The sequence below is a fragment of the Tasmannia lanceolata genome, unplaced genomic scaffold (genome assembly GCF_043159265.1).
Source record: "Tasmannia lanceolata isolate RefF3 unplaced genomic scaffold, GAP_Taslan_0.1 ptg000012l, whole genome shotgun sequence".
NCBI lineage: Eukaryota > Viridiplantae > Streptophyta > Magnoliopsida > Canellales > Winteraceae > Tasmannia > Tasmannia lanceolata.
The window spans coordinates 18,141,301-18,157,566 of record NW_027518689.1 but is presented as its reverse complement, the minus strand read 5'-3'; the positions used below and the strand labels follow the sequence as shown (position 1 = coordinate 18,157,566).

Below are 16,266 nucleotides of genomic sequence, written 5' to 3'. Positions count from 1 at the left end.
AATCAAAAGCTATTTGAGTTCTTGAAATAAATGTTGAGTCTCTTCAAAGTGAGTCAAGTTTATTGAAAAATCTGAATCCTCCTTGATCGGGTCCTTGGAAGTCTGCTCCTCATTCTTATTTGTTTCTTTCAAGGTCAAGAGTTGTCTGGCACTGGAAGAGCGGGTAGATACCTTCTAAAATGAAAAGAAAAACTCAGAATAGATCCTAGTTTAGGAATTAAAGAAGGCCAAGAGATATCTGGTTCAGACTTGCCAAAAACATCAGAGCCTCAAGCAGTGAGCAGTAACAGAAGAAAATTCTCAGACTCAGCCATTGTGGAAACTGTCCTACCACCAAACCAAAGAAAAAACCCATGCAAACACAAAATTTTCCTACATATCCTGGTTATGCTTTCTTAAGACTTTTATCATGGAAGTACATCACACTAGGGGCATCTTTTATGACCTATAAGGTCATAAAAGATACTAAGTACACAAAGATAACTGGGATAGCTATTCTCAGCAGATAGAGACAAGAGAAGCTTGAGTACATTACTTTGAGCCAAATTCCTCAATTTAAATCATCCTCAGCAAAGTCAATGTTTAGAAAATCAATTTTCCCATCGGAGTCTAGAATTAGCTCCCAAAGTTTCCAAAACCTAAGCAGAATGTTGTTCACCTTTTGAAAGAGTCAATACCTGAAAAACCCATCAAGTTACATGAATTCTGTTCTCAGCACATATCATGCACTGCCAATTATTCTCAGCAAGAGATAGCTATCAATTGAGAGTTTGTCTCACCATTTCAATGAGAGTCAGTCTCATCATTTCATTGAGAGTGTCTCAACATCCCACTGAGAGTCTGTCTCACCATTCCATTGAGAGTTTGTCTCATCATTCCAGTGAGAGTCTGTCTCATCATTCCTGCCAAAGTCTCCCTGAGAGCATCCAGCCAAAGTCTCCCTGAGAGCACCCAAACCAAAGTCTCCCTGAGAGCACCTGCCTTTGAGCAAAAACCAAATTGTCCCTGAGACCATTCGCCCTGAGCGTAAAACCAAATTCTCCCTGAGAGCATTCGCCCCAAGCATAGAAAGAAGAAAATTCTCCCTGAGAGCATTCGCCCCGAGCGTAAAATAAATATTCTCCCTGAGAGCGTTCACCTCGAGCGTAAAACAAAAATTCTCCCTGAGAGCATTCGCCCCGAGCGTAAAGCCAAATTCTCCCTGAGAGCATCTGCCCCGAGCGAAGAACCAAATTCTCCTTGAGAGCATTCGCCCCGAGCGTAAAATCAAATTCTCCCTGAGTGCATTCGCCTCAAGCGTAGAACCAAATTCTCCTTGATAACAGTCGCTCCGAGCGTAGAGCCAAATTCTCCCCAAGAGCATCTACCCCGAGCGAAGAACCGAATTCTCCCTAAGAGCATCCGCCCCGAGCGAAGAACTAAGTTCTCCTTGAGAGCACCTGCCCTGAGCAAACAACCAGAGTATCCCTTCCATTCAAGACCCCTGAGGCACCTATTCCATTTGAAGACCCTTGAGGCACCTATTTCATTTCAAGACCCCTAAGGAACCCATCCCATTTGAAGACCCCTGAGGCACCCATTCCATTTCAAGACCCCTGAGGCACCCATCCTATTTCAAGACCCTTGAGGCACCCATTCCATTTCAAGACCCCTGAGGCACCCATCCTATTTTAAGACCCTTGAGGCACCCATTCCATTTGAAGACCCCTGAGGCAACCCTTTCATTTGAAGACCCCTAAGGCAACCCTTTCATTCAAGACCCTTGAGGCATCCCTTACATTTGAAGACCCCTGAGGCATCTGATCCTTCTAAGATTTCAATATTCGCAAAATCATTTTCTGTATTCTTTTCTTCTTCTACTAATCTTGGGCCAGTCAAAATGTGATGTATGTTCAGCTTTTGCATTCGTGCGACAATCACGCTCTGCCAAAGAGGGGCATCTGTAGACATCCCATTTTGACCGGGCCCTATACCCTCCATGTTTGTACAAAATTCCTTCAAATTAAAGAATTAGGGCCCTAAATTTCACCCTAGTATAAGTTAGGGTCCCAACTATGTCCCTGCAAACTTTAATAAAAAACCGAGCAAAAATTTCTAATAAGACGAGCCGAATTAGAATTGTAGTGCGAAAGGGGAGTGAAATATCTTGTAAGGCAGCATGTTTTTACACTAGAGCAGAAAGGGGGGTGATTTATCCCAGTAATGTCGCCCATGAAAAGTTTTATTTGAAAATACCCCTCACTTAGTTAAAATACAACATATACACGAATAGGGGGTTGTCCAAGGTAACCTAAGGGGTGAAAATTTTCTTTTAGTTAATTTTTCATTAAACATTTTTCTAAATGGCCACCATTTTGCAATAAAAACCAAAGCAAAATTTTTAAAAAGGGGATTGTCCTATGATCTAATGGGGGACAAAAATTAAGGGAAAACTCTATAAATAGAGCCTTTGGGCTCTCATTTGAAAAAAATTAGGACTTTTAATCTAATTTTCGAGAGAGGGAGAGAGAGTTTTCTAGAGAGAGAGAAGATTCTAGAGAGAGAGCTTTTTAGAGAGAGAAAGAAGGAGATCTAGAGAGAGAAAGAAGGAGATCTAGAGAGAGAAAGAAGCTTTCAATTAGAGATCCAAGAGAAGAGCACAAGGTTAGTAGATTTTGAGTTTGATTTTGAGTTTTCTTTGAAAATCTAGCCTAAAATGGAAAATCTAAGTGGAAAATGCTTAAAAATTGTTAGATCTAGCAACCTAGGGCTAAAATCTACCAAAATATATTTAAAAACATGTCTCATTTGAAGATCTAAAGGAATTCACCTCAAATTTTGAGTTCTAGTTGAATTTTGATGTGAAAATAGCAAAATAAAGTGTTGTTCAGGTTCATTTTTATCATTTTTCATCAATTTTTAATAAAAATTCATGGAAATTTCTCACGTGAAAGGTGTAGTACTCGTTGAGATCTTCGATTTGGCGTATAAATGCCCAAAATTCGCCAAGAAACGAAGAAGTTATGGCCGTTTTTAAGATTTCAGCTCAAAATTCGGTGTAAAATGGTGAATCTATGTGTGTTTTTGTGAAAATTCCTTAAAGATCTTCAAAACTGAAACTAACATGGTTAGATCTAAGCCTAATCAGCATGTATTACCATATATTTGTGTTAAATTCCCATAGATCTTGTGTTTCAATGAAATTTTGATGTGAAATATCATGAAATTGTATTGAATTACATGCTGTCCAAATTTTATTTTTAAGTTTTTACTAAAATACGGTTAGATCTAGTGAAAGTGATACACATTGAAGTTGTAGATTTTTTTGCGATCTTCGATTTGACATCCTCCGGGCCTTGTAACGATGAAAAATGAAAAAGTTATGATGATTTTAAGATGTCAGCCAAAAACACTACATTTCCAGATTTGGACTTGATCAGAAATGGCCTTTTTCGGGCCACGTCCGGCAAGATCCAGCCAAAATTGTCAACAGAGAAACCTTTATTGGCTCAACTCGCTAAAACTTTGCAGTTGAACACTTTTCTTGAAAATGTATTGTTGATCCTCATTTTTGCAAAACCAAATCAAAACTTTTGAAAAGCAAAACTGCATAAATGAAATCAGAAATCAGCCCAAAGATGGCCTTTTTCCGGCCACTTCCGGCAAGATCCAGCCAAAATTGTAAGTCAAGAAAAGTTTATTCGATCAATTTTCTAAAACTTTATAGTTGAATACGTTTCTTGAAAATGTATTTTTGATCATCTGTTTTGCAAAATCAAATCAGAACTTCTAAAAAGCAAAACTGCAGAATTGAAATCTGAAAGTTGCCCGGAGATGGTCATTTTCCGGCGGCTTCCGGCGAGAACCGGCCGAAGTGCATAACTAATCAAAAATTTTATGATGTGTTTCCTAAAACTTTGATGTGTATCACGTTTACTAGATTTGCCATTTGGATAGCGTAATTTTAAATACAAAGTTTAAGCTTCCATTTAGAATGTAAATGTGTGCTTTTGATGTTTGATTCATGCTTAGCCTAGTCGGCAATGAAGGCGTTAGCCCAAGCCCATCCATAGAGGACTTGTTTAGTCCGAATAGCTATCCCCTATCTCATTTAGAAGACTTGTTAAGTCTTTTAGACGTGTTTAAACCATAGAATCCTTCCTTCATTGCAAACTGCAATGAAGGCGTTAGTCCAAGCCCATCCTTAGGGGACTTGCACAGCCCAAGTAGCACTCTCATCTTTTATTTAAAAGACTTGTCCAGTCTTTTAGATGTGTATCACTTAAGACATTAGGTTTCCTATTCATTGCATGGGCAATGAAAGAGTTATCTAGAGCACTTTTAGGAGACAAGCTATGTCTCATAGAGAAAAAGTCATACCCCTTGGAGACAGGCTTTGTCTCATTAGTGAGCCAACCCACAGAAGACTACCTAAGTCTCGTTGCTACTACACCCTTACTAGGTTAAAGACTAACTTAGTCTTATAGTTGCCCTAACCCTATTTATCATTGCAGGGGCAATGAAAATGATACTTGGAGCCCACTTTTGTGTCTATGAGACTTGCCAAATCTCGCTAGCACCCTTCTTATCTCCCCTTCTTCTAGAAGACATGCTTTGTCTTGATAGCACCCTCTCTTAGAGTTACCAGTTTAGCCAGAGAGTCAGTCCACTAGCATAGGAGTTTGTCCTTAGCCAGAAAGTCTTTCCTCTAGATAGGAGTCTGTCCTTTAGTGTTAGGAGTCACTCCTTCAGTTTCAGGAGTTTCTCCTATCATCATAGGAAGTTAGGATTATGTCCTACTTTTCAGAAGTCATGTGATTCTGTTCAACCCTTGCAAGGCATAGGATTCTGTCGAACCCTTGCAGAGTCGAGATTCGTTCTACCACACCCCTGTAGACACCCCTATTTTGACTGTGCCCTAAACCCTCCAAGTCGAGATCTGAAAGAAGCTTCAACACAGGTATTTAGATGATGAGGAGGACAATTTGCTGAAACAGTTGAAAAAGACGCAAGCCAATGTGTCCATTTGGGGTTTACTGATGGTGTCGCCAAAGCACAGACAGGTTGTGCTTCGTGAGCTGAATTCGTCCCAAGTATCAGTTGAGATTACTCCTGACGAACTGGTCAGTTTAGTGGCCGCGACAAGAGCTTCCCAGGATATGTCTTTTACTGACGAGGACCTTCCTCTGGAAGGAAGAGACCATGTTCGACCTCTCCGAATCACCATAATTTGCAACAAAACGAGAGTGCCGGAAGTCTTAATAGATAATGGGTCGGCTTTGAACGTTTGCCCATTAAATACTGCCACTACTCTAGGGTTTGGACCGCGAGATTTCATACCATCTGAGCAGGGTATATTGGCGTATGACGGCACTAGAAGGGATGTGATCGGGATATTAGCCACTGAGATTGAGATTGGAGGAGAGACTTTTGAAGTCGAATTCCAAGTACTTGATATCAAAACTTCTTTCTTTCTTCTCCTGGGCCGACCTTGGCTGCATAAGGTCGGAGTTATTCCTTCGACACTGCACCAGAAATTGAAATTCGTCCGGAATAACAGGGTGATTACAGTACGAGGAGATCCAGAGCCTGAAATTGGGCAGATAACTGCCGAATCAGTTGATGAAAGTGCCAAGGATGTCAGCTTGACAGGATTCTCACTAGAGGTCTCTACTATAACTATGAAGGAAGCCATGAATCAGGAAATCATGTTTCTATCAAGCACCAATGTTAGTGTCGCAAGGATGATGCGACAGTTTGGTTATATCCCGGGAGCTGGCCTGGGAAGAAACCTACAAGGTCTGACTGAGTGGCCATTAATGAAGGCGATAAATGGATTATTCGGGTTAGGGTATCAGCCTACTCGAAAGGAAGTCCAAGAGATGAAAGCATACATGTTGAAATGGGCTACATGTCGCCGCCGGGGTTTAGAGTTTCCGATGGGACCGTTTAGCATGGTCATGAATGGCAGGTTCAGAAAGGAAGGGGCTGATTGTCCGTTTTACGGTTTTTCTGAGCCTTGGTATGATGAGACTGGGAAGAAACTGCCAGGTCTAGAGATTTTCTTTACAGATGAACTGCCGAAGAACTTTTTCTTTGAGCAAATTGCAGAGGCAGCTGAATCAGAGAAACAAGACTCAGATTGGGTTGAGACATTTGAATCAGAGCTCCTAGATTCCTTGTTCCAAGTTGAGGCACCAGTCATTGCGATGATTGGAAGAGACACACCCTTCATTAACCCCAGAAACTCCATCACCCCAGCTGAAGGACCTCTAGATAACTGGACCTCACATGTTATACCCCAAGTATTCTTTCAGTATAGTCCAGTCCCTTCAAAAGAGTCAGTCGTTTCAAAATTTGTGTCAGTTTCTGACTCCGTCCCAGAGTATGTCATTTCTAACTTTTCTTTTGATGCAGGTACTGTAGAGGTTAGTTCTACTCCTGGAGTGGGTGACGAGTCTGTCCTTGGTGGTGTCAAGTCTGAATTAGAGGACAACTTCATTGATTCTTTGTCTGTATATATTTCCCATTGTGTCGATACTGATGTCGACTTATTTTTTCATTCTGTTTCAGAGTCTGTAATGCCTGATGTGGGCGAGTTATCTGATGTAATCATTGATTCCGATGAAATAAAAGACTCTTTTACTTATATTCCTGTACTTGTCTCTTCTACTGATTCTGCTTCTAAACCTGATCAAGTAAATAATAATAACAATCAAGACTCCCCCTCTAATGAGGTAGCCGACGAAACTCCTTTTGAAATCAAACATATGATTCAGCAAGAGGAGAATCGCCGGGCTAAACCACTTGAAGAGGAAATTGAAACCGTAAATATAGTTGATGAAACCTTAATTCGAGAAATATGAATTGGCAAAATTTTATCTCCTGAGGAGCGCGAAGAATTAATCGCCTTGCTAAAAGAGTTTAAGGAGGTTTTTGCTTGGTCTTACGACGACATGCCGGGATTGAGCGAGGACATTGTCCAACACAAATTACCTTTAATCCCTGGCATCAAGCCGAAGAAGCAAAAACTCCGAAAACTTAAAACAGAATGGGAGTTGAAAGTTCATGATGAGGTTAAGAAACTACTCGAAGTAGTTGAGTACCCCGAATGGCTTGCAAATATTGTACCAGTGCCCAAGAAAGACGGGAAAGTCAGGATGTGTGTCGATTTCAGAGATCTGAACAAGGCAAGTCCAAAGGATGACTTTCCGCTTCCGAACATTGATCTCCTGGTTGACAATACAGCTGGTCATGCGCTCTTATCTTTCATGGATGGATTCTCTGGGTATAACCAAATTAAAATGGCGCCTGAGGACATGATGAAGACGGCATTTATTACTCAGTGGGGGACTTATTGCTACAGAGTTATGCCGTTTGGACTCAAGAATGCTGGTGCCACCTATCAGAGGGCTGCGACTACTCTTCTTCACGATATGATTCATAAGGAGGTCGAGGTCTATGTAGATGACATGATTGTCAAAGGCAAGACTCGGCCAGAGCATACAATAGCTTTGAGAAAGTTCTTCGAGCGAATCTGAAAGTTTCAGCTTTGCTTGAACCCTAATAAATGTGTATTTGGGGTCACATCAGGAAAGTTGCTTGGATTTATGGTTAGCGAGAGAGGAATCGAAGTGGATCCTCAGAAAATCAAGGCAATCCAAGAAATGCAGCCACCAAAGACGGAAAGGCAGATCCGTGGATTCCTTGGCAAAGTGCAATACTTGAGAAGATTCATATCTCATTTAACTATGACGTGTGAACCCATCTTCAAGTTATTGAAAAAGAATTCTTCCAAGAAATGGAATGAAGAATGTCAGGAAGCATTTGAAAAGGTCAAGCAGTGTTTGTCTTTGCCTCCTGTCCTATCCCCAGTCATTTCTGGTCAACCATTGTTGATGTATTTGTCCATCACAGATACAACAATGGGATGTATGCTTGCTCAGCAAGATGCAGGGTCTAAAAAAGAAAAGCCCATTTACTACATTAGCAAGAAAATGCTAGAGTATGAAATCAAATACACTGTCTTGGAAAAGACGTGTTTAGCATTGGTTTGGGCAACTCAAAGGCTTAGACATTATCTTCTGTCGAACAAGGTATTTTTGCTCTCACGGATGGATCCGCTGAAATATTTGTTCGAGAAACCCGCTCTTACTGGAAGAACAGCCAGATGGTTGTTATTGTTGTCTGAGTTTGACATCACCTATGTCACTCAGAAATCAATTAAAGGACGGGTTATCGCTGAACAGCTGGCTGATGCTCCTGTTGAGGAGAATGCTTTTCTGAAGGCAGATTTTCCTGATGAGGAGATTATGGACATTGAAGAAGATACTCTGAGTTCCAAGTGGCTTATGTACTTTGACGGAGCTGTCAATAATCATGGTCAAGGAATAGGGGCAGTTTTAGTATCTCCAAAGAAGGAATACATTCCGATAGCCATCAAGTTGCAGTTTGAATGCACCAACAATATGGCAGAATATGAAGCATGCATCGCCGGACTTGAGGCAGCTTTGGCTTTGCGAATTCAAGACATAGATGTGTTCGGAGATTCAATCCTGATTATTTGTCAAATAAATGGGGATTGGAAAACAAAAGAGGCAAGATTGATCTCATATCACACTTATCTTGCATCTCTGGTCAGGAAGTTCAGGAATGTCACCTTTACTCATCTGTCGAGAACATGGAATCATTTTGCTGATGCTTTAGCCACTTTGGCGTCAATGTTAGATATTTCTACGACAATGGAGGTTCAGCCTTTAGCTGTAAGGTTGCAATGGGCTCCAGCACATGTGAATGCCATTGAAATATCTGCCAGGTGTCCAGATGGGAAACCATGGTATACAGATATCAGAAATTTCATTTCAGGCAAGGGGCATCCGCCTGAGGCTTCCAGCAAAGAGAGGAAAACTCTTCAGAGGTTCGCTGCCAACTTCATTATATGTGGTGAAGAGTTATACAAAAGGTCATTTGACGGAATACAGCTTCTGTGTGTTGATGAAGATCATGCTGCAGAGCTCATTGAGCAAACACATGAAGGTGTTTGTGGCCCTCACATGAACGGTAAAATGTTGTCAAGGAAAATCCTTAGACTTGGATTCTATTGGCCCACAATGGAAGCAGATTGCTTCGCATTTGTGAAGAAATGTCATAAATGCCAAGTCTATGCAAACCTTATTCATGTGCCTCCGTCAGAGCTACATTCTATGACCTCGCCATGGCCATTCTCAATATGGGGAATTGATATCATTAGCAAAGTCTATCCTAAATCGTCAAGTGGACATGAGTACATTTTGGTGGCCATTGATTATTTCACGAAATGGATAGAAGCTGCTTCATATGCTTCCATAACTTCGAATACCATTGCGAAGTTCATCCGTGCAAACATCATTTGCAGATATGGAGTACCTCATGAGCTGATTTCTGACAATGGATCTCATTTCAAGAAAGAGGTAGTGCGCCTGTGCGAAGAGTTCAAAAGCAAGCATCACAAGTCATCTCCTTACAGACCTCAGACTAATGGGGCTGTAGAGGCAGCAAACAAGAACATTAAGGTCATGATCAGCAAGATGACCGAGACTTACAAGGACTGGTCGAACAAACTTCCTTTTGCTTTGTGGGCTTACAGGACATCAATTAGATCCTCTACAGGTGTAACTCTGTATTCTCTAGTATATGGAATGGAAGCAGTCCTCCCTATTGAGCTGAGAATTCCATCCTTAAGAGTTATGATGGAAGCAAATCTGCCAGAGTCTGAGTAGGCCAAAGCCAGACATCAGGAATTACAGATGATAGATGAAAAGACGCTGAGAGCCTTGTATCACATCCAAGGGTATCAAAGAAGAATCGAAAGGGCATTCAACAAGAAAGTCAAGATCCGAGAATTGAAGCCAGGAGATCTCGTCTTGAAGTCTTACCGGGCACCAATATTTGATCCCAGAGGAAAGTTCAGACCAAATTGGTCTGGTCCTTACATTGTTGATGAAGTCCTGCCTAGAAAAGCCGTTAGACTCCTCAATGAAAATGGAGAAAAATTAACAGAACCTACAAGCCTGGACCAACTAAAGAAGTACTATGCTTAAATACACCAGGAGGCCGTCCTTGATCGATCAAAGCTTAAAAGACAACAACCTCAAAGTCAAAAACCATTTGCAAAACCCTTTTGAGCCTAAAAACGAAAACATTCTTTCTTTGATAAACTCAAACCAGGGGCATCTTTTATGACTTGCGTCATAAAAGATAATAGCCTGAACTACGTCATGACCTGATCCCTCTCTACAGGGTACGTAGGTAGCCTGATTAATTCAGGTTCGGTCAAATCCTTCAAATCTTTCAAATCCTTAAAAAGATGAAAGAAATAACAAAACAAACAATCTTTGAAACCCCAAAAGGGCGAACTACGCGGACCTGATTCCCATTTCTTTGGGGATACGTAGGCAATCTGGAGGGCCAGATTCGGTCAAATACATGAAAACTTACCAAAGGTTAACCTGTTTGAACCCAAGCCTACCTAAAAGTCCTTCTGGTGTACTTAGGGCCAGGTTTGTAGAGAAACAGAAAGAAAAGAAAAATGATGGAGTCTTAGACCTGCTAGACTGAAAACCCGCAAGGGCTGTTTAGGCAAAAGTTAGGGTCATTCACCCGCTAAGCTGAAAAACTGAAAGGGCGGCTTAGACAAAAATTAAGGTGCAGAGCCTGCTGGATGGAAAATCTGCAAGGGCAGACAGTCCAGGCAAAAATTAAGGCATGCGGTCCGCCGAATCGAAAACCTAAAAAAGGCGATTTGGTCATGGCAGTGACTTTATAAAGGACAAAACCTCTGAAAGCCAGCAAGATTTTTATTTCTTCGGCGGCACTACTCCAAAGTCTGAGTGAGCGCCAGTGGAAATTCTTCTGACGCTTTCTAAGCTAAGGAGGTTAAGACTAAGCAATCCAAAGGGATAATAACCATGATGGAAATACCGGAAAGAGGAATAAAACACCTTTAAATACGGTTTTCAAAAGATTCTGAGAGTGGTAGACTATACCATCTTAAAATACTTATCAGACTAAGAAAGCAAATTCAGTCTCTCTTCGAGTTTAGGTCATTGTGTCCATCGAAGTCTTCATGTGTCTATAGTCCGAGTCTTTTCTCTGCCAAATTGAGGCTAAGCTTCGGAGTCATGTGTGGGGAAGCCTGTGTAGTTTAATATCCCTCCCAAAGCTGGGGTAGCAAGAAGCAAGAAGGGAAAGGTAAAAAATGATGAAGTTGTGTCTCCTCAAAGGTGATACGCAGTGGAACGAAGTTCAGAAGATGGTAGATTCTCAAGTCCATCTGGCAGGCTTTCAAGCCCATATGAAATCGTAGAGATCATCGGCAATAAAAGGTGGTTGTCAGGCAGATATAGTCTGTTGTAAACCTGAAAGCTTTGTAACCTTAAATATTCAAAAAAATGAAAATATTTTTAACCATTTCCCTGTATGTTGCTCTCTTATGAATTTGTCATGGAAGTAAAATCATACTAGGGGCATCTTCTATACCCTGAGCAATCAGGTCATAAAAGATATCAAATGATCAGCATTGTTTGAGATGGCTATTCTCAACAAATGAAAATAGGAGGAACTTGAACACAGTCTTTGAATTCAATTCCTCAGACAAAATTCCTTTGAGAGTCTGTCTTGGCAATCCTCCGAGAGTCTTTCTCATCATTCCATTGGAAGTTTGCCTCATTATCCGCAGTGGAGTTTCTACTCGCAAATGAAGTTTGTAATCAAAATCGAGCATTCGAATAAATCATTTTCTCCCTGAGAGCATCCACCCCGAAAAAAAAAAACCAAATTCTCCCTGAGAGCATCCACCCCGAGTGAAAAAAAACCAAATTCTCCCTGAGAGTATCCACCCCGAGTGAAGAAATCATTTTCTCCCTGAGAGCATCCACCCCGAGTGAAAAAACCAAATTCTCCCTGAGAGTATCCACCCCGAGTGAAGAAATCATTTTCTCCCTGAGAGCATCCACCCTGAGTGAAAAAACCAAATTCTCCCTGAGAGTATCCACCCCGAGTGAAGAAACCAAATTCTCCCTGAGAGCATCCACCCCGAGTGAAGAAACCATATTCTCCCTGAGAGTATCCACCCCGAGTGAAGAAACCGAATTATCCCAGAAAACATCAGCACTAAGCAAAGTATCCGAATTCTCTTTGAAAGCATTCGCTCCAAGCATGGAAACCAATTTCTCCTGAGAGTTTTTCGTCCTGAACGAAAAATCTAAATTTTCCTTGAATATTGTTCGCCCCGAACGTAGAAAGAACCAAGACCCCTGAGGCAACCGTTCCAATGAAGACCCCTGAGGCAACCATTCCATTTAAGACCCCTGAGGTATCCCTTCCATTTCAAGACCCTTGAGGTAACTTTTCCAAATGAAAACCCCTGAGGCATCTCTTTCATTTAAAACCCCTGAAACATCCATTCTGTATCGTAACCTCTGAGGTATCTGATCCTTCCAAAAGTCCACTATTCACAAAAACTTTCTCCTATCTCCTTCATTCTTCTTTCTCTCCAATCAATTTTGGGCCAGTCAAAATGTGTTGTCTGTTCAGCTTTGACATTCGCGCGACAAGCACGCTCTGCCAAAGAGGGGCATCTGTAGACACCCCATTTTGACCGTGCCCTAAACCCTCCAAGTTTGAGCAAAATCCCACCAAATCAATCAATTAGGGTCCCAAACTTCACCCTAAGCTAGGTTAGGGTCCCATCTGGCTCCCCGCAAAATTTCGTCCAAATCCGAGCATGTTTACCTAGCGAACGGGTCGAGCAAAGTCGTAGTACGAGTTCGCATAAGGGGGTGAATTATCCTGGAACGGTACCAAGCGGCTTCCGAATAGGACACGATTCAATCGTGCGCCTATCAATTTCCGCGCAACCGCGCGCTCATAAAATCTGGGGGTGCCAATATCAATGCTCATTTTTCTATTATAAATATCAGGTTTTCTCTGTTTAAAAAAAAAGAAAAAAATCTTCGTTTAGAGAGAGAGAGAGCGAGAAATAGAGAGAGAAAACCGATCTCACCCAAACCTATTTCTCCCGATCTTCTCCGATCAACCCGTTATTCTCCGGCGAATCCTTGCCAGAAGTCATCCATCTCTTTCAACCTCCATCATCTTCCCTACCAGATCACAGATCCTTCAGATCTCGTTTTTCCCTAACCATCTTTTTCCCGATCGTCTTCTCCGGCAGATCTCCGGCCGATCCACCGGTGCTCTGGCTAGATCTGTAACCTCCGATCATATTCTCCATTCCTTCTTCACTTCATCACCTGCTAGCTACCGCACTACTTCATCTCCGATCATTCTATGGTCTCATTCCTTCATCAGCAAGATTTTCCGATCTACATCTTTTTACTTTAGAGATCTTAGATTCTAAAGACCGTAGATCTGCTCATCCAGAAGCTCAGATCTGCAAAAGAGAACCGAGACGAATTCCTTTTCTTGCCTTCTCCGATCATCTTCTCTAATAGCCTTATCGGAGCTCCGACCGGCTAGCATTTCAATCAAAGCTTTAGATTCGAACTTAAAGCCGTGGTTTAATATCTCAAATATCAGATCTAGTTTCCGAAAGAAGCTTCAACACAGGTATTTAAATATTTCTCTCTTAATTAGTTTGATTATTGATTATAATACTGAGTATTCTTATCCTTGAATTCATGATAAAAATTTTGATTTTAAATTCAAATCTGCATTAAAGAGAAGAACAGAGAAGAGAATAGCACTTTGATTTACTTTTGTTGTGGCTGAATTTGATAAGAAATTTTTTTTTGGAAAGAAATGGATATAGGAGATTCCGATGTACTCAATTTGTTTAATTTATAGTAGATCTGAAAGATTCAATGCACTTAAAATTCTAGATCCAAAGTTCGGTTCACAATTATGAAAAACAAGAATCTCAAATCTTGTAAATTTCATAGTTCATGTTGCTACAACTCAAAGATCGGTAATTCTTGTCATTTTACTATTCTTGGATCAAGTACTTGAACTTCCTGAGTAGAAATAACACTTGAATTCTGTTAGACATCATTGAATTAAATCTCTGTCGCCGATCTTGAAAATTTGTATGAATTTTTTACTAATCTTTTATCATTTATTTTTATATATACTTGTACAGTTTAACTGCAAATTTCTGCATTCAATCCATATTTGTTTTCCGCTTAACTTGTAATCTCATAATTGGAATTCATGTTAATTTCTTAAATTAGCTAAACTCTCTTCACTTCAAGTTCTGGCTGAACTAGCTCTTTACATGCATTATATCAAATAATTTCTGTCAGATTGCACAGTGAACATAGCAGAAACTTCAATTTCTGCTATATTCCTTTGAAGAAACCTACCAATTTCTCATCTAATTCCTTTGAATTCATGAACCCTGTCTTGTAGTCTGTCATTTCCTCTATATTATAACTGTTTGGTTAATTGTAATCTCTTGATAGTGTTTTCCACTTGCTAACTACCTATCTATTTCCTGAAAATTTTCTAACTGATTCATAGGATTTAGCAAAATAAACAAGTTTTTTTTTACTCAGATATATCTATATCAGTATCAATCCACAATAAATCCTCTATTCTGTTCACCTCTGAATTCCACTCATATACCTGATAGGTTCAAGGAGGATATGAAGAAGTATGACAAAATTCCATGGTCCAAAATCTGCATTGTGCATGTAATTTCAATTTAGAACCAGTGCCCCAAATCCATAGCCCTCTTGATAACAGCAGCCCTCACATGGCTTTGACATGTATAGCTCATTTTTTTTACTTAGTTTTATACTGTGCTTTGAATCTTATTAGAACTAGTATTTGAAGTTCTTTGCTCGAATAGAGAGGGAGAACAGTATGCAATTGTTGAGTCTCTTTGTTGATGTGTTCCGTAAAGTAATCTCCATGAACTTATATTGTAGAGTTATCCTGTAAAATCTCATTTTCCTTACTATTGTTTCCTTAAAATTGCTCGATGGCATCAAAGCTCTTTGTTGCCCTCTCCTCCTATTTTCTTAGGATTAGTTGAAAAGAAAGGGAGTATTGAAGGAATCAAGAAATCCCTCTCCTAGACTCTGTTTCGCATCACTCTTTCTATTATCTTGTATACATTCCTTTCTCTCTGTTGTTCACTGATTACTTTATGATTTTGTAGTTTTCAATTGGTAGTTGTGAATTAAGGTGTGTAATGAAGAGGTTGCCATTCTCTGTTCTCCTATTGCTTTCTTAGCTTCTACTTATCAGGTATCGATTTTAGGGCTTATTCAAGGTTCATTTCAGCTTTCTTGGTTTTTAGTTCTTGGGTTTTGCTGGGGTTAAGGGATTTTATTCAAGGAACGACAAAGTAATGGTGTGCCAAGCAGCGAGCCAGACGAGATTCCGGGCATTGAAAAATGAAAATGGGATTGCAGGGAGTGCTACCATAATCGTGAGAGTTATAGCATGCTTTCAACCTTTGCAGGATTGCCAGGCTGAGTACTTTCGCCATTTACTTAAACCTGTTACGTAGATTGTTTCCTTGTGTAGTCATTTGAATCAAGCTAGAGTTTTTAGTTTCTGAAAGAGGCTATTGTTTTCACTGCAACTAATCGAACCTGTGATACAATCTTTGGTTGAATGGGGAAAGACTGCAGCCCGTGGCATTATCGGCAGCATTCTCCATGGTATTCACTCAATTTGAACTGCCATAGCATTCCGTCCGATCCGGGACAGCAAAATATTAATCAGATGATGTTCCCTTCATACATGGCTTCTACAAGCAGAACCCTATCTGGGTTTGCTGCCTCTGAACTTTCACCTCTAAAATCAGTTGTCTTTAATGAACCACAAGCGTGGTATTGCTATGACACTCGCCAGAATGTCACTCGGGCTCCAAAGATGCTTGGGGAAAGTTCTGTTGTTTCCCCTTGTGGTAAGACTACAACTAATTTGGGTTCTGCTACTGCTAATAAGGGTCTCCTTTCATTTGATCAATCTGGGAACCAAACGAGCTTGATTTTTAGCTCGTTTGGTCCTCCCTTCCAACACCCGAAACCGATCAATGCAAGTGGGTGTTGTGCTGAACTGCCAATAAACAAGGATTCTCCCATCCCTGATCATGGGAAGACAGTGAGCTGGTGTGGTGAGTCAGATGAAACTCATGTCACGGGTGAGCATGAAAGCGAGATTCATGAAGATACAGAAGAGTTTGATGCATTACTGTACTCAGACGAGACTGACGATGATGAAGTAATTAGCACTGGTCATTCCCCAATCGAAATAGCAGGATATCAAAAAGGGCGTTGA

At 40.7% G+C, this 16,266-nt stretch overlaps 1 protein-coding gene across 1 annotated transcript; it reads left to right on the top strand.

Annotated features, from left to right (window-relative positions):
* The first annotated feature begins 15,189 nt into the window (after window positions 1-15,189).
* On the top strand, window positions 15,190-16,266 carry LOC143888591 (uncharacterized). The gene has a single exon (XM_077393035.1). The coding sequence runs from the start codon at window positions 15,598-15,600 to the stop codon at window positions 16,264-16,266; it is 669 nt and encodes a 222-aa protein (XP_077249150.1). The 5' UTR covers window positions 15,190-15,597.